Raw genomic sequence first — 24,709 nt, forward strand, 5'->3', positions numbered from 1 at the left:
TTTTATCCTCTTAAAGAATTCCTTGGCCAATTCAATTGCAATTCATTAAGGAATTAATTGAGTGCTCAATCTGTAAAATCCATCTCTTTTGAGAGAGATTTGTTCCTCTTCTTCTTCTCATTCTCTAAGGGATTAAGAGACTGTGAGTCTCTTGTTGTAAAGAATCTCTAAACACAAAGGAAGGGTTGTCCTTGTGTGTTTAGAACTTGTAAAAGGAATTTACAAGTTAGTGGAACTCTCAAGCGGGTTGCTTGGGGACTGGACGTAGGCACAAGGGTGTGGCCGAACCAGTATAAAACTGAGTTTGCATTTTCTCTTCCCTTAATCTCCTTTATTTATTATTGCTTTATATTCATATTCAAGTTGCTTCATTTGAATTAATATTTAAGGAGATTGTCATTAAGGGAATTCATAACTTAAGTAAAAAGTAAGATAGATTTTTAATTAGGGGAAAAAGTTTCGAATATCTTAATTCAACCCCCCCCTTCTTAAGATATCTGAGGCCACTTGTCTAACAAGTGGTATCAGAGCTTCATTCTTGTACAAAGTTTAGAAGCTTCAAGAAAAAGATGGCCTCAGCAAATTCCTTATTTCCAGAAGGGAATTCTATCAATAGACCTCCAATCTTTAATGGAGAGGGTTACCACTACTGGAAAACCCGAATGCAAATTTTTATCGAGGCAATAGATCTAAATATCTGGGAAGCCATTGAAATAGGGCCTTATATACCCACCACAGTAGAAAGAGTTTCAATAGATGGTAGTTCATCAAGTGAAAGCATAACCATAGAAAAACCTAGAGATAGATGGTCTGAAGAGGATAGAAAACGAGTACAATACAACCTAAAAGCCAAAAACATAATAACATCTGCCCTAGGAATGGATGAATATTTCAGAGTTTCAAATTGCAAGAGTGCTAAGGAAATGTGGGACACTCTTCGATTAACACATGAAGGAACTACAGATGTTAAAAGATCTAGGATAAATGCACTAACTCATGAGTATGAATTATTTAGAATGAATACAAATGAAAATATTCAGAGTATGCAAAAGAGATTTACACATATAGTAAATCATCTAGCAGCCTTAGGCAAAGAATTTCAAAATGAAGATCTTATAAACAAGGTGCTAAGATGTTTAAGTAGAGAATGGCAACCCAAAGTAACGGCTATTTCTGAATCAAGAGATTTGTCTAACATGTCTCTTGCCACTTTATTTGGTAAGTTGCAGGAACACGAGATGGAACTATTGAGATTGCACCAAAATGAAGAAAATGACAAGAAAAAGAAAGGAATTGCTCTTAAAGCATCATCCTCAATTCAAGAAGAAAGTGATCAGGATAATGATGCAGATGATGATGATGATCTAAGTTTCTTTGTAAAAAGGTTCAACAAATTTCTTAAAGTAAGAGGAAATCAGAGGCGACCAAATTTTAAATCAAAGAGAAGGACAGAAAATTCATCCTCTACTCTAAAATGCTTTGAATGCAATCAACCTGGACATCTGAGGGTTGATTGTCCCATCTTCAAGAAAAAGATGGAAAAATCTGAAAAGAAAAATCATAGTGAGAAGAAACTAAAGAAAGCATACATCACATGGGATGAAAATGATTTGGAATCCTCTGATGATTCTGAAAATGAAGAGATAAATCTTTGCCTTATGGCAAAAAGTTACGAAAGTGATGAAGAGGTAATATCTTCAAACAACTTATCTATTTCTTTTGATGAATTGCAAGATGCATTTGCTGATTTGCATAAAGAATCAATTAAACTTGCAAAATTAGTTTCATCATCAAAGAAAACAATTTCAAATTTAGAAAATGAAATTTCAAAATTAAACAAAGAATTAGATCTTCTTAGAAATGAAGTTTCAATCTCTAAAACAAATGAAAAAGTTAATATCTCCACTATAAATGACAAGAAAATAACAGATTCTTGTAGTTGTTGTGATAAATATGTAAAAGAAATTAAAGAGTTAAAAAATTCACTTGCAAAATTTTCATATAGTAGAAATAATTTAGATGTTATATTAAGTAAACAAAGATATGTGTCTAATAAAAATGGACTAGGGTATAAATCTGAAAAACTACAAAAGGTTCATAAAAACTTTTCCACTTCCACACAAAAATGTAATTCTAATTCTATCACTTGTTTTTACTGTGGAAGAAGAGGACATGGCATATCAACTTGCTACTTCAAGAAAAATTACAGTAATATTAAAATGATATGGGTCCCAAAAGGATCCTCAGTTAATACTAACATGCAAGGACCCAATAAAATTTGGGTACCTAAGTCAAAAACTTGATTATGCAGGTATCTTTGAGAAAGAAGTGGTACATAGATAGCGGATGCTCAAAACATATGACTGGAGATGCATCAAATTTTACACACATATCTCCAAAGAAAAGCGGGCATGTAACATATGGTGACAACAACAAAGGTAGAATTCTTGGAGTGGGTAAAATAGGTACAAATTCTTCAAACTCCATTGAAAATGTTCTACTCGTTGAAGGTCTTAAGCATAGCCTGCTTAGCGTTAGTCAACTATGTGACAAAGGCTATCTAGTATCATTTGATTCTCAGAAATGTCTTATAGAACATAAGCATGACATTGATATAAAGCATGTAGGACATAGAGTCAATAATGTTTACATGATAGACTTAAGCATAAAACAAGAAAACAATCATTGCTTTCTTAGTAAAGATGATGATCCATGGTTATGGCATAAAAGAATTGCTCACATAAACATGGATCACTTAAATAAATTAATTTCAAAGGATTTAGTAGTTGGTTTGCCTAAATTGAAATTTGAAAAAGATAAATTATGTGATGCATGTCAAAAGGGCAAACAAACAAGAGTCTCATTCAAATCTAAAAATGTTGTTTCAACCACTCGACCATTACAGTTATTGCATATGGATCTATTTGGTCCATCTAGAACCATGAGTTTTGGAGGAAATTACTATGCCTTAGTTATAGTTGATGATTTCTCTAGATATACTTGGACATTATTTATTACACATAAAAGTGATTCATTCCATGCATTTAGGAAACTTGCTAAAGTCATACAAAACAAGAAAAATCTCAAGATTGCATCCATTAGAAGTGATCATGGGGGTGAATTTGAAAATAAAGATTTTGAATTATTTTGTGATGAACATGGTATTGAACATAATTTTTCTGCACCAAGAACTCCTCAACAAAATGGAGTTGTTGAGAGGAAAAATAGGTCATTGGAAGAAATTGCAAGAACTTTATTAAATGATACTTTTCTTCCAAAGTATTTTTGGGCTGAAGCTGTCAATACTGCATGTTACATCATGAATAGAGCCTTGATAAGACCTATTTTAAAGAAAACCCCATATGAGTTATTTAACGGTAGAAAACCTAATATTTCTCATCTACATGTTTTTGGGTGCAAGTGCTTTGTACTTAATAATGGTAAAGATAATCTAGGAAAATTCGATGCAAAATCTGATGAAGGTATTTTTCTTGGATATTCTTTACAAAGCAAAGCATATAGAATATATAATAAGAGAACTATGAATATAGAGGAATCCATTCATGTTACCTTTGATGAATCTAATGCTATATTGTCAACAAAGAATATGCTAGATGACATTGCAGATTCTTTAGAACATATGAACATTCATGAACAAGATTCCAAAAGAAATGACAAAGGAAACAATGAAGATCCTCCAGAAGAAGGCAAATCCAATGATGTACTCCCAAGAGAATGGAAAACTTCAAGAGATCATCCCCTCGACAACATAATTGGTGATATCTCAAAAGGGGTAACAACTAGACATTCTCTTAAAGATTTATGCAATAATATGGCTTTTGTATCTATGATTGAACCTAAAAATATAAAAGAAGCCATAGTAGATGATAATTGGATCATTGCCATGCAAGAAGAACTAAACCAATTTGAAAGAAACAATGTATGGAAATTAGTAGAAAAACCTGAAAATTATCCTGTTATTGGAACAAAATGGGTTTTTAGAAATAAATTAGATGAACATGGTATAATTATTAGAAATAAAGCCAGGTTAGTAGCAAAAGGGTATAATCAAGAAGAGGGAATAGACTATGAAGAAACATATGCTCCTGTTGCAAGATTAGAAGCCATTAGAATGCTTTTGGCATATGCATCCATAATGAACTTTAAACTTTATCAAATGGATGTTAAGAGTGCCTTTCTAAATGGTTTAATTCAAGAAGAGGTATATGTTGAACAACCCCCTGGTTTTGAAATTTCTGATAAACCAAACCATGCTTATAAATTACAAAAGGCTCTTTATGGTTTGAAACAAGCCCCTAGGGCATGGTATGAACGATTAAGTAATTTTCTTCTTGAAAAAGAATTCTCCAGAGGTAAAGTGGATACCACATTATTCATAAAGAGAAGGCATAATGATATTTTGTTGGTTCAAATATATGTTGATGATATAATTTTTGGATCCACTAATGATTCATTGTGCAAGGAGTTTTCCCTTGATATGCAAAGTGAATTTGAAATGTCAATGATGGGAGAACTAAAGTACTTTCTGGGATTACAAATCAAGCAAACTCAAGAAGGTATATTCATCAATCAATCCAAATACTGCAAGGAATTGATCAAAAGATTTGGGATGGATAGTGCAAAACACATGTCTACACCGATGAGCACTAATTGTTACTTAGATAAAGATGAATCTGGTCAGTCTATAGACATAAAACAATATCGAGGTATGATCGGATCTCTTCTTTATTTATCTGCTAGTAGACCTGATATTATGTTTAGTGTATGCATGTGTGCTAGGTTTCAATCCAACCCCAAACAATCACATCTAAGTGCAGTAAAGAGAATCATGAGATATCTATTAGGAACAATCAATATAGGATTATGGTATCCTAAGAATTCAACATGTAACTTAATAGGATATTCTGATTCTGATTTTGCCGGATCTAAAACTGATAGAAAAAGTACAAGTGGAACTTGTCAATTTATTGGATCGGCTCTTGTCTCATGGCATAGTAAGAAACAAAACAGTGTTGCTTTATCTACTGCTGAAGCGGAGTATATCTCTGCCGGTAGTTGTTGTGCACAAATTTTATGGATGAAGCAACAATTATCTGACTATGGCATCATTCTTGATCGCATACCTATTAAGTGTGATAATACTAGTGCCATAAATCTATCCAAAAACCCAGTTCAACATTCAAGAACTAAACATATAGAGATTAGACACCACTTTCTTAGAGATCATGTCTTAAAGGGAGATTGTGTTTTAGAATTTGTTGATACTAAAAATCAACTTGCTGATATTTTCACTAAACCTCTCCCCAAGGAAGTGTTTTTCTCTATTAGAAGAGAATTAGGTCTCTTAGATGTAAGAGATTTAGAAAAATAGGAATTGATTGGTTGATTGATTGGTTGATTGATTGATTGATTTATTTACTTTTTGATTGTAGATTATTTTTGTTTGATCTTGTTTGAATTCTTGTTTTATGATAGAATTTATGATTTCTTGTGTATATAGTAATTGAATGATTGAATTTAGTGTATTAGTGGTGAAAATTAGTCATATAGGATGTATTTGAGCCTAAATATAGATATTCTCTTAGAAACTAGCCTAGGATAGGCTCTGGTAATCGATTACCATCCAGTGTAATCGATTACACATGAACAGGCAGCCTGTAATCGATTACAACATCCTGTAATCGATTACCAGAAGGCTTATTGGGCCTGTAATCGATTACCAATACCTGTAATCGATTACAATGCGTCATCTTCTATAAATACTCACGAAATCGGAGCTCGTGCGCAGCCAAAGCCTCCTCCACGTTTTCCTCCATACCTAGAACTTCAAATCTTCGATTCTCACTCGATTCTTCACCAAATCACGTCCCGTAAAGCCCAATCTTCCTCTTTTTCACTCCTCTTTCACTTCCACCGATCAAAATCCAGAAAAACTTCATCAAATGGCAGAGCCATCAAAGAAGAGAAAGGGATCATCTTCCACCGCCACCGCTGCTGCCCATCGCCGTCACGGCCCATCCGGAGCACCCACAGCACCTATTCCTCCTTCCTTGTCATCTCCAAGGTCATCAACATTGTTTTCATCCGATGATCAACGTCTACGGTACCTTTCTCAGTTTTCTTCTAGAATAATCTTAGACCCTAAGTACCTAGACGTAGAGTTCTTTAATGATGAAACGTTTGATTGCTATCAAGTGTTTCAAAATTCTGGTCTTGTTGATTTCATGTCATTTAAATTGCCATATTATCCTGAACTTGTAAAGGTCTTCTACTGCAATTTAAAAATTCAGGATGGTATTATTATGTCTGAGGTGCATGGTACTTCTATGGTCATTGATCAGTCACTTTTCTTTTCCTTGACTCATTTACCCAGTCAAGGTGCACCTTTTGAGGGCACCATTGTTGATGACTGGAAATTCGATTATTCGAGTCATGATGCTCGTCGCATGGTCTGCAATGATCAAGCTGACATGACCGGTAGATTGTTGGCCGGGTCATTAACTTTTGATAATCGCATCATGCATTATATCATTGTTAGAATTTTGCTTCCTCGGTCTTCAAATTTAGCACAAGCCTCTGAGGAGGATTTGATTCTTATGTGGGCTTTTCTAACCGGTCGTCAGATCGACTGGGCCCATTTGGTTCGGTACCGAATGCATAAGGCATTACGGGCCAATGCACCTCTTCCTTATCCACACTTGATTACTCTGTTTTTGCGTCATTTTCAAATTCCGCTTGATGATGAACCCTTTGTTCAAGTCAAGCGTTCCTTTGCAATTGGTGCTGGTGCAGTGACCTCCTTTGGGTATCGTAAAGATCGGAATGGACAATGGCTGAAGAAGGATGCACTCCCTCCTCAAGATGAACGTACTCCTTCACCTCCTCCTCAACGTGAGGATTCCGCTCTCATGAATGAAGTCCTCTCCGAATTACGGGGTCTTCGTTCGTATGTTGGTGACCGCTTTGACTCGTTAGATTCACGCTTTGCCGGTATGGACATTCGTCTTACACAGCTTGAAGAGGATGTCGGATACATTCGTCAGAGTTTCGATCTTCCACCACCTCCTCCGTCTTCTTAGCTTTTAGATTCTGATTATTTATCTTTTATAAGCCGTGTATTTTGGCTTTTAGTTTCTTAGAATTTACATTATTATGCTAAGTACTTTGCTTATTTATCTTGTGGATTTTAAATTTCAGTCTTGGATGTTTTGTGGTTGTTGACATTTTCAGTTATTTGGATTCTGGTTTGATTATTTCTTGTTTATGAGTTTGGCTTATTGTCTTTAATACTCTGATACTTATATCTTGCTACTCCATTGTTATAATTGTAATGATTTCCGAGATCTTTGGCTTTCTGATGATGCCAAAGGGGGAGAAAAAGGTTGTAGCAAAAGCTTAAGAAAAAGCTTAACAAGCTTAGAAATCAAGTGATCATGTATTCCGAAATATAGGGGGAGAAAACGGATGCACATTTTATCTATATACAATTGTTTGTTGCTTGCTTGAATCTTGATTTCAGGTATTGTATTGTCATCATCAAAAAGGGGGAGATTGTAGATGCAATTGACTTTGATGTTTTGATGATGATCATGATGATGTGTTGCAATTGATGCAAATGGGCTTTTCAAGATTAAAATTCAAGACAATACTTCAAGATTACAAGGCACAACATGAAGATGATCACTAGAATATTAGGAAGGGAATTCCTAATTGAATTAGCAAAGGTTTGGCCAAGTGATTTAAAATAAAAAGTGTTTTTCAAAGGTTTTACTCTCTGGTAATCGATTACCAGAGGATGTAATCGATTACCAGTGGCCAAATATGTTTTATAACAGCTATAAAAATTTGAATTCAAAATTTTAAAAGCTGTAATCGATTACACAATTTTGGTAATCGATTACCAGCAGTTAGTAAACGTTTTAATTCAAATTTTAAAAGCTGTAATCGATTACACAATTACTGTAATCGATTACCAGACAGGAATTTCAGAAAAATAATTTCAAGAGTCACAACTTTTCAAAGGCTTTACTCATGACCACCAATGGTCTATATATATGTGACTTAAACACGAAATTGCAGAGAGATTTTCATAACAACAAAGTGTTTATCCTCTCAAAAAGCAATTTCATTTTATCCTCTTAAAGAATTCCTTGGCCAATTCAATTGCAATTCATTAAGGAATTAATTGAGTGCTCAATCTGTAAAATCCATCTCTTTTGAGAGAGATTTGTTCCTCTTCTTCTTCTCATTCTCTAAGGGATTAAGAGACTGTGAGTCTCTTGTTGTAAAGAATCTCTAAACACAAAGGAAGGGTTGTCCTTGTGTGTTTAGAACTTGTAAAAGGAATTTACAAGTTAGTGGAACTCTCAAGCGGGTTGCTTGGGGACTGGACGTAGGCACAAGGGTGTGGCCGAACCAGTATAAAACTGAGTTTGCATTTTCTCTTCCCTTAATCTCCTTTATTTATTATTGCTTTATATTCATATTCAAGTTGCTTCATTTGAATTAATATTTAAGGAGATTGTCATTAAGGGAATTCATAACTTAAGTAAAAAGTAAGATAGATTTTTAATTAGGGGAAAAAGTTTCGAATATCTTAATTCAACCCCCCCCTTCTTAAGATATCTGAGGCCACTTGTCTAACAACTTTATGCAAAACTGGTCATGCATGCACCTATGCGGACACTCAAGTGTCAAATTTTTATGGTCATGTGATGCTAGGGCTCAGGATTCATTTCCTCTATTTTAGTCAACCCAATGTTTCCAAAATATGTTCTTTTATCCATTTGTGCATTCATCCAAGTCCATTTCGGGCGTCCGAGAAAATTTTCACAGCATTCACCTTTCAGGTGTATACACATTTTTTCAAAAACTAGTTATGATCAGTGAATTTTTTCAAAGAAAAGTTGGAAGTCATCTCTTTTCAAAAGCATATCGGTTTTTCAGCTAAACAACTTATTTTTCTTTTTTCTCTCTTTTTTTTCTTCTTTTTTTTTATTTGTTTATTTCTTTTTCTTGTTTGTTTTTTTTTCTTCTTTTTTTTTTCATGAGGTATTTTGCTATATACATGCATATCCAAGGTATCTTGCTACCTAAACATACATATATATGTTTTGTAAGGTATTTTTGCTATATACATGCATATCCAAGGTATCTTTCTACCTAAACATACATATATATTTTGTGAAGTATTTTTTGTTTACATACATGCATATCTAAGGTATCTTTCTACCTAAACATACATATATATATTTTGTGAAGTGTTTTTTGTTTACATACATGCATATCTAAGGTATTTTTCTACCTAAACATACATATATATATTTTGTGAAGTGTTTTTTTGTTTACATACATGCATATCTAAGGTATTTTCGCTACCTAAACATACATATATATGTTTTGTAAGGTATGACTACCTTCCGAGCTTGCGCTTGTTTTATTTAAATTCCCAGGATCATGAGCAACTAGGTGCGTCCTACTATAAAAAATGATCAAATAGCAGGCAGAAATTTAAAAGGTACTAGGTTGCCTCCTAGTAGCGCTTCTTTAACGTCTTGAGCTGGACGCCTTATGACTTGTCGGTCACTGACCTAGTACTTTGCTTACCTTTGGCTTTGGACTTGGTCGCCTATTGGTCGGCCATGTGGTGTAGGCAATACTCAAACCTTTTTGTGGATGAGCAGAGGTGAACTCTAGAGGTGATGGCGGTGCGTCTATTGCCCGCTGCCGGCCATCGCCAGGCTGCTGTGGTGTTTCGCCCTGCGCCTGCCTGGAGACGCAGAACTTCTTGATGAAAGCTCGATTGGTAGGGGGGACCTGATGACCTTGCTGGGGGCGACAGACACTCCCTAGAACTATGCCACGACGACATGAACTTGCTGGGGGGAACGGGCGCCCTGTAGGGCCGACAGAGGCCCGTAACCAGAGCTGGAAACCCCAGGGCCCTGTTGGACTTCTTCAGGTCCACTGGGTGTCTTTGTGGGTGCGATCCCTGCAAACAATAGATGGTATCAGAAATCAGTTGAACCATATGCATACTTACCCATGTTGGGACGACACAGACCAACTGATACTTTTGCAGGGGGAGATTGGCATTGCGGTCGCTGGGCAGAATGTTGCTAAGTAGCAATGTCATCTATATCTGTGTAAGAGTGGTCATGTTGGTGCGCATGATCCGCACTTGTCTCTTTGCAGCGGCACGGGTGAAATCTTGCCCCGGTATGCATAGTAGCTGTGTGATAGCCTCCCTCTCTGGTTGTGCTCGCACAGTTGGCCGTCCTCCAATATCAGGGGGTGGCCCAGGAACCGTTAAAAGGAAACTACTGGTCCCTTAACCGGGAGTGCAAGTCTTGGTTAAGCATTTAAGGATAAAGGACCTTAAATTCTCTTAAGGTACGGATGTGGAGCACACTGAAAATGAGGACACGTAGCCCTCTAAAGGTGAGGGCGTGCAACCCTCTCAAGGCGAGGATGTATAGTCCTCTAAAGGTGAGGGCGTGTAGTCCTCTCAAGTTGAGGGCGTGCAGCCCTCTGTTGGCGAGTACGTGTAGTCCTCTAAAGGTGAGGGCGTGTAGCCCTCTGTTGGCGAGGACGTGTAGTCCTCTAAAGGTGAGGGCGTGTAGCCCTACGAAGGTGAGGACATGCAGTCCTCTGATGGCGAGGGCGTGTAGCCCTCTGAAGGTGAGGACGTGTGGTCCTCTAAAGGTGAGGGCGTGTAGCCCTACGAAGGTGAGGACATGTAGTCCTCTGAAGATGAGGGTAACTAGTACCCAAGGCGAGGGCGAGTAGCCCTCTCAAGGCGAGGACGTGTAGTCCTCTGGAGGTGAGGGCGTGCAGCCCTCTGATGGTGAGGACATGTAGTCCTCTCAAGGTGAGGACGTGTAGTCCTCTGGAGGTGAGGGCGTGCAGCCCTCTGATGGTGAGGACATGTAGTCCTCTCAAGGCGAGGACGTTTAGTCCTCTCAAGGTGAGGGTAACTAGTACCCAAGGCGAGGGCGAGTAGCCCTCTCAAGGCGAGGACGTGTAGTCCTTTGGAGGTGAGGGCGTGCAGCCCTCTGATGGTGAGGACATGTAGTCCTCTCAAGGCGAGGACGTTTAGTCCTCTCAAGGTGAGGGTAACTAGTACCCAAGGCGAGGGCGAGTAGCCCTCTCAAGGCGAGGACGTGTAGTCCTCTGGAGGTGAGGGCGTGCAGCCCTCTGATGGCGAGGACATGTAGTCCTCTCAAGGCGAGGACGTGTAGTCCTCTGGAGGTGAGGGCGTGCAGCCCTCTGATGGTGAGGACATGGAGTCCTCTGAAGGCGAGGACGTGTAGTCCTCTAAAGGTGAGGGCGTGTAGCCCTACGTTGGCGAGGACGTGTAGTCCTCTCAAGGTGAGGGCGTGCAGCCCTCTGTTGGCGAGGACGTGTAGTCCTCTAAAGGTGAGGGCGTGTAGCCCTACGAAGGTGAGGACATGCAGTCCTCTGATGGCGAGGGCGTGTAACCCTCTGAAGGTGAGGACATGCAGTCCTCTGATGGCGAGGGCGTGTAGCCCTCTGAAGGTGAGGACACGCAGTCCTCTGATGGCGAGGGCGTGTAGCCCTCTGAAGGTGAGGACATGCAGTCCTCTGAAAGTGAGGACACACAGTCCTCTTAAGGTGAGGGCGTGCAGCCCTCTGTTGGCGAGGACGTGTAGTCCTCTGAAGACCAGGGTACTAGTACCCGAGGGTCCATCCTTATGAGAAAGCAAGAGATCGACTCATCGAGAGAGCCGGTCATCCCAAATTCAAAAGATTTGGACATTTAGATGTAGGGAATCTATGTAGTTAACATGATTTTGAGGGATGCAAATGCATGCAACCTTTGTTGTGAAATTTGGGTAAATGCGGACTTTGTATGAAACAATGCAATGTAATGGAAAGTTGTACAATGTTCATGGCATTGTTTCCCTATTTTGTGATTTTGATTTTGATTTGATTTTTTTTTTTTTTTGGAAAAAACAGATTGACTGCCCTTTTGAAAAAGGTGATAATTCATGCAACCTCATCCTATCTTTTTGCAAATCTCTTCGGGAACTCCCTCAGAGTGTATGTTCTTTTTGATTTAGTCACTTGACCATTTTGGAGTGACGGCAATGGAGTCGTTTGATGTTTAATCAATCCATTGAAATCCTAGGGTTTGTCCCTTTTTTTTTGTTAAAAACATCGATGGGTGAGAACTTTTGATCGGCCCCTATGTTCACTTGAGGCTCATGCACGGTGCCCCTCATTGCCCCAGTGTAAGGCTTTGAGGTACCAATCGTTTTCTTTCGTCATGACCTTGTAGGAGGGAACCTATTGGGTGAGAACTTCTAATCTGCCCCTAGGTTCACTTGAGGCTCATGCACGATGCCCCTCATTGCCCCAGTGTAAGGCTTTGAGGTACCAATCGTTGTCTTGTTTTCATAGCCTCGTAGTGAGGAAGAATGAAAGAAGCAGTTGATTCTTGCAAAAAGAATTTTCCAAGGACGAGAAATAGTTGAAGGATTTTTTGATGGATTAAGTCAAATGACTCCTATGTAGAAGCAAGATGTTTTGATGTCTTGATGATGCTAAAGGATCAAGTGCTTCTAAGTTTTATTCAAGACAAGAATCCAAGAAAGTCAAGATATATGATCAAGTTGATTTCTAGAATCTTTTGGAAGAAGTTTCCAAATTGAAAAAACAAAAGGTTTGACCAAAGAATTCTATCATTTCAAATTGAGATTTGCTCTCCGGTAATCGATTACCAGCAGCTGAAAATGTTTATAATAGTCACTAGAAATTTGAATTCAAAATTTATAATGTGTAATCGATTACACATGGATGGTAATTGATTACCAGCAATTTATTCAAATTTTAAAGCCTGTGATCTATTACACAAGTCTTGTAATCGATTACCAGAGGAGATTTTCAGAAAATAATTTCCAAGAGTCACATCTATTCAAATGGTTTATGAATGGCCATCAAAGGTGACTTGGAAACACGAATTTAAAGAGAGTTTTCATTGCCCACAAAGTTTATCCTCTCAAAAGATTAAGAGTTTTTCTGAACTGAACTGTCTTATCCTCTCAAAAAGATTCCTTGGTCAACCACTTGCATATTCAATAAGGAATTTTGATTGGTCTTCATTGTACAATCTATCCCTTTTAAGAGAGAATTGTTCTTCTCTTCTTCTTACTTCTGAAAAGGGATTAAGAGACTGAGAGTCTCTTATTGTAGAGGATTCTTGAACACAAGGGAAGGGTTGTCCCTGTGTGGTTCAGACTTTGTAAAAGGAGTTTTACAAAGAGAGTGGAAAATCTCAAGTGGGTTTCTTGAGGACTGGACGTAGGCGCGGGAAGTGGCCGAACCAGTATAAATCAAGTTTGCATTCCTCTCTTCCTTTAAACTTCTTTTATTGCTATTTATCTTTTGCTTTAAAGAAGTTTATTTTGATTTGTCTTTTGAGTAATTCATGTTAAGGGTGCATTGTTAAAGAAAGAGTGATAGTTCAATTGGGGAATAGTCTTTGCATCTTAATTCAACCCCCCTTTTTCTTAAGGTAACTGAGGCCATTTGTCCAACATCCTATTCTTGACAACTCGCTTCTCTAAGAAGACAAACTTTCTGGAATGATAAAATGAAGTCACATGAACGTCTATATTTTTACTTGAAAACACAGTCAATCAAATGCCTTTTTATTTTTTTTTATTTTGAAACTTATTTTTTATTTTGAAACTTATTTGTTTTGAACTTTACTCATTGTTTTACGGCAACCCCACCAACGTGCAAGACGAGTAATCTCTGATTGAACGGTCTTGGAAGTCCAAACTCAGGAGCACAGGTCGCTTGAGCAAACTGACCAATGGCTTGCACTTGAAAATCTTGATGAGTCATTAGAGACATCTAACAATAGTTTTCAAAATTGCCCCCTGTGTGGCATCTCTTGTCAATGTCAGGATTTACACGCGATTCTCCTCAAATTTCAGCCAGCCCGCATCAATTAGACCTTGCACCTTACGCCTGAGGGTCATACAGTGCTCAATGGAATGCCCCAGGGCTCCCCCACGATATGCACATGTTGCGTTCGAGTCATATCCTCAGAAAAATGGGGGTTTGAAGGAACCTAGCAGGGGTTATGGCTACCATTGCGTTTTCAAGTAGATATGGGAGCAAGTTAGCATATGACACTGGAATTTGGGGTGAATCCTACAGGCTTTTCGCTGCAAAATTCATTTCTTGGTTGGTGTTTTTTTTGGTTTGTGCTAAAGGTGGTCTTCGTCATTGGAAGTGCGGTAGACAGGCTTTGTGGTTGATTTAGGGATGGCCTTTGTGGATAACTGGGTGGTGGGTAAGGAGGTTTGTTATTGGCTGAGTAATGACATTTTTGGGTTGGTGGGAAACTTGGCCGTATAGGAATATCAGTCACAGCATGGATTTCTCCCTCTTTCTCACCCTCTTCATTTGCCCCAGTTTTCTCATTCGTCCAAGCAGGATGACTAAATTTGCCTTTTTTCAGACCCACATTGATCCTTTCACTGGCAAAGACCAAATCCTCAAAGCTTTGAAGGTGCGTAGCCCACCATCTTTTCATAGTAGAGTATCGATAATGTGTCTACCATCACGATCATCGTCTCCCTTTCCATCATTGGGGGTACCACCTGGGCCGCCAGATCCCTCCACCTTTTGGGCGTGTTCTTTGAAAGATCCGTCCCCCTTTTTGCAAATGTTCTGTAGTTGCATCCTATCCGGAACCATATCAAAATTGTACTGATACTGTCTAACAAAGGCAACCATTAGGTCCTTCCAAGAATGGACTCGGGAAGATTCCAAGTTAGTGTACCACGTAACAGCTACCCCAGTAAGACTTTCTTGGAAGGAATGTATCAGCAATTCCTCATCTTTTGCGTATTCCCCCATCTTCTGACAATACATCTTTAGATGGTTCTTGGGACAAGTAGTCTCCTTGTACTTGTCAGAGTCCAGCACCTTGAACTTGGGAGGGGTGATGATATTAGGTACTAGGAACAACTCTTCTAGGTTAGCAAAGGCATAATCTTTACCTCCTTCAATGGCCCTGAGCCTTTCCTCTTTCCCATTTTTGCCATAGCATGAGGGTTTTTAACCGCTGTGGAATGTAAGGGTTGTGGTTGTGGGTGACACTGAGGGCCCTCCAAAGTGTTTTGCAGGGGTATACCACCAACTGCTTGCCCTTCAGTGGCATATCCGAGGCAAGGCTCGAAGTCGGCTAGATTGTGGTGGGGCATTCCATGTGTCTCCTCCATGGGTCGAGAGACATGTGCATGATCAGATTGAGGTTGTTGGCTCTTAATGAGTATGGAAGTGGAGTTTTTGACATCCTCATTGGGAATGTACGCCACATTGGGTGGTGTATAGTTTGGGAGGCAAGCCATATGGCGGGAAGGCGTGCTTGTTTTGAATTTGCACATCATGGGGTCATCCGTACTTCCCAAATCTTTGCCTACCATATTTGAGGTTGGATGATTCATTTGCTTGAGGCCAGATGGGAGCATCGGGTTCACCTTAGCGACAGTGCTAGTAGCGGCAACTATAACCGCATTGGCTTCCATTATCTTCTTCATGCTCATCATGGCCTCCATCATTGTGGCCATTTGCTCTTTCATGGCCTCTATGTCGGCCTTCATCTTCTCTTGCACCTCCTCTGCTTCACCCATTACTCTAGCTCTAGCACGAGTTCGGTAAGGGTGCCGTAAAGCGTGTCCTTTTCTTTTTGATAACAATGATTAAGTTCATTTTATTTTATTTTATTTTATTTTTCAACGAAAGAATGCAATGAGCAATGCAACCAATGAAAAGCATGGATGTATGCGAATGATGTACAGTTGAAGTATTGCGAATTTTTACGCAGGATATGGGGTTGAATCAATTTAGATTTTCAACATGGTCCATGACATCTTTGTCAAGGTGAAACTGGAAGTAACAAGGACATAAACAATCCTAAATATGTTTGGCAGTAGACGAAGCAGTGATGTGACTCGATTCATCTTTTGCCCCAATTTTGCAAGACGGTTACTTCCATATTTCAACTTGACTTGATGAACCTTTTTGTAAAAGCATGAGCTTGGTTCAACCCCGTAATCCAAGGAATGGCAATTCTGATCGCCAATACTTCAACAACATCTCATAGGGATGAATGACTCGGGCATACTTTAAGCTATGCATGGAAAATGTAATTATGAAATTGAGATGCCCGAAGAAACATCCTTTCTTAGTTAAACATGCATTAGGTACCATGTTCAATCATTTTGTTTTTAAGTGAAATGGGTTTATGATCCCAACATGGTTGGCTCATGGTACCGAATATATGCAACTAAGAATGCAGCGTGAATTTTCGTACTTCCCTTTTTTTTTGTTTTTGTTTTGTAGAGGAAAATACAAGGATCATGTATGAGCAAACAAAAAGTATGTTGAACGCATATGATGATGCAATGACTCATGCAAAATGTGAGGCTGGAATATGATAACGGACAAATGCAGGAACGATATGTTCATTATGATATTATGAAGAGATGCTTATGCGATGCATGATATGAATGCATTTTACGGACACGAGAGCCCGGAAAATTATCTCTTCTTACTTGCGCATTTGGGGGCGTGTAACATCCTGGAAATTTCTATCCGGAATTTTTGGAAACGATGTATTTTGAATGATTATATATAAGTATTATTCCGTGTATATGCCTATATGTTCTTGGTAGAAGTAGGAATAGCGGGGGGCAAGATATGCGGGTTAGGCTAATTAAGGGAGAGAAATCCATAACTGGGAGGTTATGGGTTAATTCCTAATTAATTAGTTAAAAATCATCGTGTTGCGTGCGACTTAAAATTTAACGAAAACAACCTCTAAACCACACTCGGGGTTTCATTCTGAGCGTTTTGATATATATATTGCTTGCTTTCGAAAACTGGCCCCGGCAGACGCAGAGAAACGCGAGAAACTGGAATCAGAGAAACGACACGCAAACCGAGGCAGGATTTTAGCGTTTCAAAGGTCAGATTTTTCTCACTTTTGTGACTGAGTATGGGTCACAGTCAAAAAGAGAAAGTGGGCCCTTTTGCTCCAATCGAATAGGGACATGTGGCAGAGCTTGAATAAAATAATGGAAAAAAGGGAAAACCCTTTTTATTTTAAAACCAAAAAGCTTTTCTCTCTCCTCACTCAGCCAAAGCAGAAATTCAGAAGCCTTTTCTCTCCCTCTCTCACGTAGCTTTCTTCTTCTTCATTCTCCATTGAAGCTTCAAGCAAAGCTTCAACCTTTGGCCACCATTTCTGCCCCAAATCGCGAAAGGAGAGCATTTTCGGAGCCGTGAAGTGCGTGGCTACGAGTGGGACTTCGAAAATCCAGGTTTGGGTGGACTTCTTTCTCTCTTAAATTTCGTGGGTATGGGGTTTTGGGAGATATGATGGGTGGTTTTGTTAGTTTTCTGCTGTGTGATGATTATTTGTGAAGGCATTTGCTGAAAACTTGTTGAAATCGCCATGTTTGGATGAGTTAGACATACCCTTTCTGTTTTAGGGTTTTTGTGATGATGTTTGTGATGTTTATATGCTGAAATTGCTGATGGAAATCTGTTAGAGACGAAGGGTAGAACTAACCCAAGGTTAGAAAGTGAGAATGTGATGTTATGAGTGGAAAAAGAGTGAGACTTTGAGAGTTGGAGGCTAAGTCTGAATTCTGTGGTAAATGGAGGTTAAAGTGAGTTAATACTAGCTTGAAATGTCATTTAGGACATGTAAGAAAGGTTAGGCTGAGCTAGAGAGAAAAACAAATGACCAAAGTGAACAAAGAGCCATTGCTAGGGCAAATTTGGGTGTTGAAGAGTCAAATTTTGATTCGGTGAGATTTTAGGTGTAAATCCAGTTTGAACAAGTTTAAATGGATGTTATGGACTGGTGTGAGGTGAGAGTTTGCCTCAAATTTACCTCATTCTAAATTTCACTTTTCAAACCTAGAAAACCCATTGAATTGAGGGGTTTTGGACACCTAGATTCTGTGTTGCTGTGTTTTGAAGCTTGATTTTGGGTTAGACATGATTGATACATGAATTGGGACTTGTAGGAATTGATTTGGGCAAGATTGGATGAGGGGAAGTGTGGTTTTCGAAATATACTCTTTGTGCAGATTTTGCTGTAAAATTGTGCAGCAGAATTCTGCACAAGTGCAGAAAAATCCATGTATTTTTGCTGGTTGTGGAAAGAGTAATGTAAAATGAGTTCTGAATGTTTGCTAGTAGATCCCAACGGTCAAAATGTAGGCTTATGCACTATAGACTTCCAGAAAAATTTTGGAGTCGATCCAACGGTTAACAAATTGGATCGAAGGAATTGTTACTGGGGTCTTTGAGTGGGAAAAGCTGTGATTTTTGGTTGGTGTTTTGGCAGAGTTTTCTGCCTTTGCTTTGTTTTGCTTGGCTGTGATAGCTTGTGCTGTGTGAATGTTGTTTTGCTTGGATGTTGTGGAAGCTTGGGAGGATTGATGGGGACCCGGTGTTGAGAGAAACGAGGATATGGGCTACGTGGGAGTACGTGAGCTTAGTTGGAGGTGGGCAACAGGGGATGGTGGGTTTATGCGCGCATTGTGGATGTGGAAAACTTGTTGTGCACCATCGCCCGACCGCCACCTAGTACCACATGTGATGGGTACCCCATAATCCTACAAGCTTGAGATGAGGAAGTGTTGAAGGGTGAAACTTCCTGCTTTTATTGTTGACCACAGAGTGGTACCTGGAGATATGTCGCGGGGGTCAGGAGACCTTGGGGACGTCAGGTGGGGTGCTATTGCCCAAAACCAAGCTTGACCAATCCCGACCCAACCCGGGCATAGTCGGTCAGTGAGAACCTGTGATGTACCTAAGCAGGCGAGCTCCTGGCAGTCAACAGATAAAAGGAAAACAAGACCACAAAGCAAGGAGGCTTGTGGTGGCTGGCCAGCTGTGAATTTTGTGTAATATGTGGATTGTGGCCTCTGGTAATCGATTACCAAGGGTGGGTAATCGATTACAAGGCTTAAAATTGAGGACAGGAGGCTAAGATGGTCTCTGGTAATCGATTACCAAGGGGTGTAATCGATTACCAGGCTTGAAAACGAAGTCAGGAAACTTAGGGAGCCTCTGGTAATCGATTACCAGCCTGTGTAATCGATTACACAGAGGAATGGGTCACTGGTAATCGATTACCAGGCATGTGTAATCGATTACACAGTGTATTATTGCATATTTCATGTCCTGAGGCTGTGTAATTCAAGTTTAGCCTCTGGTAATCGATTACCAAGGTTGTGTAATCGATTACCAGAGATGGAAAGCCTTAAAATACCCCTTTTATTGCATGTAGAGTTTATGAGACGCATCGTGTGCAGCACAGTTAGATTCTTGTGAAAGAGTCTACCCCTTTCTCTTCTTTCTTGTAGATCGTGATGGCGGCACAGCTAATTCGTGATCGAGTAGAGATGGAGTGCCTAGAGGGAGCTTGGGAGACCCTCGAAGGCAACACGAGGTGCCGATTTCGGGGCACCATTCGATTCACGGCTACTTCTTTGGTGCATCCAGATGAACCTGCACGGACGCTTCAGCGCACTGTGGAGTGGATACTACCCACGCCTACACCATATCGTCTAGTGGAGCCCGTTCAAGTGATCGAGGTAACGTCATCCGAGGAAGACCCTGAGGAGGACCTGGAGGAGCTACCTCCTGAGCCTGCGGTGGATGCCCTTGACTTTCTAGAGGGTGATGAGGATCCACTTCTCGAGGTGGATTCTCCCGAGGAAGTCATGTCGGCATCTGAGGCAGACTCTACGGAGGATAGCGGCCCGAGGGAGATGGCGATCAGCGGGGGCTCTTCATCCTAGTGGACAGCTTTTTGGATTAGTTTTGTATACTTTTTGAGGGTGGGTGTATCTAGGACTAACTGTTAGGTTTACTCTTTTGTTTTTGTATGGGTAGACCTGATGTATAGGCATTTGATGATTGTATACATGTGGCTGAAGCCACCACTATGGACACCTTTGCTCTGGATGACACTATATATTTTGTAAAACTCCCATATTTTGGACAGCTTTAAATGATGAATGCATTTATGATCGATCTTGTTCTTTGAAAAGAAAGCGTTAGTAACTTTATTTGTAAAAGAGTTTATCGACCGTATTTTATTCTTTTATTTTCACGTGACGACCTAAAGTAATGGCTGGTACGTTCTTTCTTTTGAAAAAGCAAAATAGTTTAGAGATTATGAGCAGTGAGAAAGAAATGACTCCGAACAGAGTTGTGAACTGGCCATTCAGGACTCTGTAGTGAGGATTTTCCTTCGAAAACTTGTTTTAGTGAAAAGAGAAAGAAATGAAAAAGAAAAAGAAGAAGAAAAAAAAAATACCATGGTTTTTGTTAATTAAATCATTACTATTAAACCAGTCATTATTTTGGGGACGCCACAATTGGTGGTATCAGAGCAAAAGTTGGATTCTAGTGAACCTGTTATGGTCTTGCTGTGTGAATGCTGTGTATCTCTGAAACTTGGAAGTAGGTTTTGGGGAGTGACGTTAAGTCACACATTGTGTGTATTTCTGCCTTATTGTCTTGAGCATGGATGTGTGACTGATTCATAGGGTTGTTGTGTGTATGAGTATGTATAAAGAGAAGGATGTTGTTATAACTGGCATAGCCTGTGTGGTACACTCTCTCATTTGGATTTCTTGGGTGCTAATAGTTTCCCTACAGGATAGGTATGGCAGGACGTGGTAGGGATCAGAACCGTGACGTCCTTGACCGCATCACCGCTGTGCTGGAAACTCTAGTGCAGGAACGTGATGTGGAGCCGGCGGAGTATCGGGGACTCATGGCTTTCCGTAAGAACCACCCGCCAAAGTTCAGTGGAGACTATGATCCGGAAGGTGCTAGGTTGTGGTTAGCTGAGACGGAAAAGATTTTCGAGGCGATGGGTTGCCTTGAGGAGCATAAGGTTCTTTATGCGACATTTATGCTCCAAGGGGAGGCTGAAAATTGGTGGAAGTTCGTGAAACCTTCGTTTGTTGCACCTGGAGGCGTGATTCCTTGGAATGCCTTCAAGGACAAGTTCCTGGAGAATTACTTCCCACGAGATCTCAGGAAACGGAAGGCGAGGGAATTTCTGGATTTGAAGCAAGGAAACATGTCTGTTGGGGAGTACACGGCTAAGTTTAATGAGCTTCTGCAGTATTGGCCTCAATACCAAGATGCTCGGAATGAGGAAGATTTATGTGCTCAGTTTGAGAATGGGCTTCGGTTGGAGATCCAACAGGCGGTTAGTTATATGCAGATCACGGATTTTAATCAGTTGGTGACAAAGTGCAGGATTTTTGAGGACAAGATGAAGGAGAGGCAAGCTAGAGGTGTTGGAGGACCTCAGAGAAACCATCCTTTTAGGGGGAATGGTAACAAGAGGATGAAGCCGTATGCTAGCAACAAGGGGAAGCAACCTATGGCTGCCTCCAACATGAGCCAGTCAAGGGGGACTGGGGTACAATGCTTTCAGTGTGGAGGACCGCATCTTAAGAGGAATTGCCCACAGCTCCAGCAGACACAGGAGAACCGTTGTTATGTGTGTGGCAAGGTGGGCCATTATGCTCGAGAATGTAGGGTGACCGGGAGACCAACGGTAACTGCCAATTCCAACACCGTCAATCGTGGACCCACTAATTCCACAAGGAGCGGTAATGTTAGCAACAACAACATTAGTGGTGGAAGACCAAAAGTACCCTCTCGGGTATTTGCTATGAGTGGCTCAGAAGCGGCTGCCTCCGACGATTTGATACGGGGTAAGTGTTTGATTGCTGATAAACTACTAGATGTACTTTATGATTCAGGTGCCACACATTTCTTTCATAATCTCATGCATGTGTGGAGAGTTGGGGTTATGTGCGACGGAGTTGCCATATGATATGGTGGTGTCTACTCCGACGAGCGAGCCTGTAACCACCTCTCGGGTGTGTTTGAAGTGTCCTATAATTGTTGAGGGTCGATCTTTTATGGCGGACTTGATTTGCCTACCTTTAGCTCATCTAGATGTGACCTTGGGGATGGATTGGTTATCTACCAACCATATCTTTCTAGACTGTAAGGAGAAGATGCTAATGTTTGGTGGAGATGTAGTTCCACGTGAACCATTGAAAGAGGATGCGGCCAACGAAGAAACGGAAAGATGTTCGAACTTACATGGTGTTGTTCTCTATGTATGTGGAAGAGGACGCTGAAGTTAGTTGTATACCGGGGTGTCAGAATTCCAGAAGTTTTTCCGGATGATATTTGTGAATTGCCACCTGAGAGAGAAGTGGAATTCATTATTGACTGGTGCCTGGGGCGAATCCAGTGTCGATTGCGCCTTATAGAATGTCTCCGGTAGAACTAGCAGAGGTGAAGGCACAAGTGCAGGATCTTTTGAGCAAACAATTTGTTCGTCCAAGTGCATCACCATGGGAGCACCGGTCTTGTTGGTTAAAAAGAAGGATGGAAGTATGAGGATGTGTGTAGACTACCGGCAGTTAAACAAGGTCACTATCAAGAACAAATATCCGCTACCAAGGATAGATGATTTGATTGACCAATTGAGGGGAGCAACGGTATTTTCGAAGATAGATTTGCGATCGGGGTATCTTAGATATGAGTGTATTATTTTTAGTGTGAGATTTAGGTGTAAATCCAGTTTGAACAAGTTTAAATGGATGTTATGGACTGGTGTGAGGTGAGAGTTTGCCTCAAATTTACCTCATTCTAAATTTCACTTTTCAAACCTAGAAAACCCATTGAATTGAGGGGTTTTGGACACCTAGATTCTGTGTTGCTGTGTTTTGAAGCTTGATTTTGGGTTAGACATGATTGATACATGAATTGGGACTTGTAGGAATTGATTTGGGCAAGATTGGATGAGGGGAAGTGTGGTTTTCGAAATATACTCTTTGTGCAGATTTTGCTGTAAAATTGTGCAGCAGAATTCTGCACAAGTGCAGAAAAATCCATGTATTTTTGCTGGTTGTGGAAAGAGTAATGTAAAATGAGTTCTGGATGTTTGCTAGTAGATCCCAACGGTCAAAATGTAGGCTTATGCACTATAGACTTCCAGAAAAATTTTGGAGTCGATCCAACGGTTAACAAATTGGATCGAAGGATTGTTACTGGGGTCTTTGAGTGGGAAAAGCTGTGATTTTTGGTTGGTGTTTTGGCAGAGTTTTCTGCCTTTTCTTTGTTTTGCTTGGCTGTGATAGCTTGTGCTGTGTGAATGTTGTTTTGCTTGGATGTTGTGGAAGCTTGGGAGGATTGATGGGGACCCGGTGTTGAGAGAAACGAGGATATGGGCTACGTGGGAGTACGTGAGCTCAGTTGGAGGTGGGCAACAGGGGATGGTGGGTTTATGCGCGCATTGTGGATGTGGAAAACTTGTTGTGCACCATCGCCCGACCGCCACCTAGTACCACATGTGATGGGTACCCCATAATCCTAACAGCTTGAGATGAGGAAGTGTTGAAGGGTGAAACTTCCTGCTTTTATTGTTGACCACAGAGTGGTACCTGGAGATATGTCGCGGGGGTCAGGAGACCTTGGGACGTCAGGTGGGGTGCTATTGCCCAAAACCAAGCTTGACCAATCCCGACCCAACCCGGGCATAGTCGGTCAGTGAGAACCTGTGATGTACCTAAGCAGGCGAGCTCCTGGCAGTCAACAGATAAAAGGAAAACAAGACCACAAAGCAAGGAGGCTTGTGGTGGCTGGCCAGCTGTGAATTTTGTGTAATATGTGGATTGTGGCCTCTGGTAATCGATTACCAAGGGTGGGTAATCGATTACAAGGCTTAAAATTGAGGACAGGAGGCTAAGATGGTCTCTGGTAATCGATTACCAAGGGGTGTAATCGATTACCAGGCTTGAAAACGAAGTCAGGAAACTTAGGGAGCCTCTGGTAATCGATTACCAGCCTGTGTAATCGATTACACAGAGGAATGGGTCACTGGTAATCGATTCCAGGCATGTGTAATCGATTACACAGTGTATTATTGCATATTTCATGTCCTGAGGCTGTGTAATTCAAGTTTAGCCTCTGGTAATCGATTACCAAGGTTGTGTAATCGATTACCAGAGATGGAAAGCCTTAAAATACCCCTTTTATTGCATGTAGAGTTTATGAGACGCATCGTGTGCAGCACAGTTAGATTCTTGTGAAAGAGTCTACCCCTTTCTCTCTTTCTTGTAGATCGTGATGGCGGCACAGCTAATTCGTGATCGAGTAGAGATGGAGTGCCTAGAGGGAGCTTGGGAGACCCTCGAAGGCAACACGAGGTGCCGATTTCGGGGCACCATTCGATTCACGGCTACTTCTTTGGTGCATCCAGATGAACCTGCACGGACGCTTCAGCGCACTGTGGAGTGGATACTACCCACGCCTACACCATATCGTCTAGTGGAGCCCGTTCAAGTGATCGAGGTAACGTCATCCGAGGAAGACCCTGAGGAGGACCTGGAGGAGCTACCTCCTGAGCCTGCGGTGGATGCCCTTGACTTTCTAGAGGGTGATGAGGATCCACTTCTCGAGGTGGATTCTCCCGAGGAAGTCATGTCGGCATCTGAGGCAGACTCTACGGAGGATAGCGGCCCGAGGGAGATGGCGATCAGCGGGGGCTCTTCATCCTAGTGGACAGCTTTTTCTACGGATT

The 24,709-nt window shown here is 40.7% G+C and overlaps 1 protein-coding gene across 1 annotated transcript in view; it reads left to right on the forward strand.

The window, feature by feature from the left end:
* Positions 1–620: 620 nt before the first annotated feature.
* LOC114386101 overlaps positions 621–24,709 on the forward strand; it is a gene marked incomplete at its 5' end in the record, with an annotated part of 33,523 nt that continues 9,434 nt past the window's right edge. The window contains 4 exons of the mRNA XM_028346106.1: positions 621–1,181; positions 2,336–3,580; positions 3,734–3,790; positions 4,112–5,371. Coding sequence (XP_028201907.1) covers positions 621–1,181; positions 2,336–3,580; positions 3,734–3,790; positions 4,112–5,371 — 3,123 coding nt within the window. The remainder of the gene's footprint in view (positions 1,182–2,335; positions 3,581–3,733; positions 3,791–4,111; positions 5,372–24,709) is intronic.

This window comes from Glycine soja, chromosome 15, assembly GCF_004193775.1.
Source record: "Glycine soja cultivar W05 chromosome 15, ASM419377v2, whole genome shotgun sequence".
In the NCBI taxonomy this organism is placed as follows: domain Eukaryota; kingdom Viridiplantae; phylum Streptophyta; class Magnoliopsida; order Fabales; family Fabaceae; genus Glycine; species Glycine soja.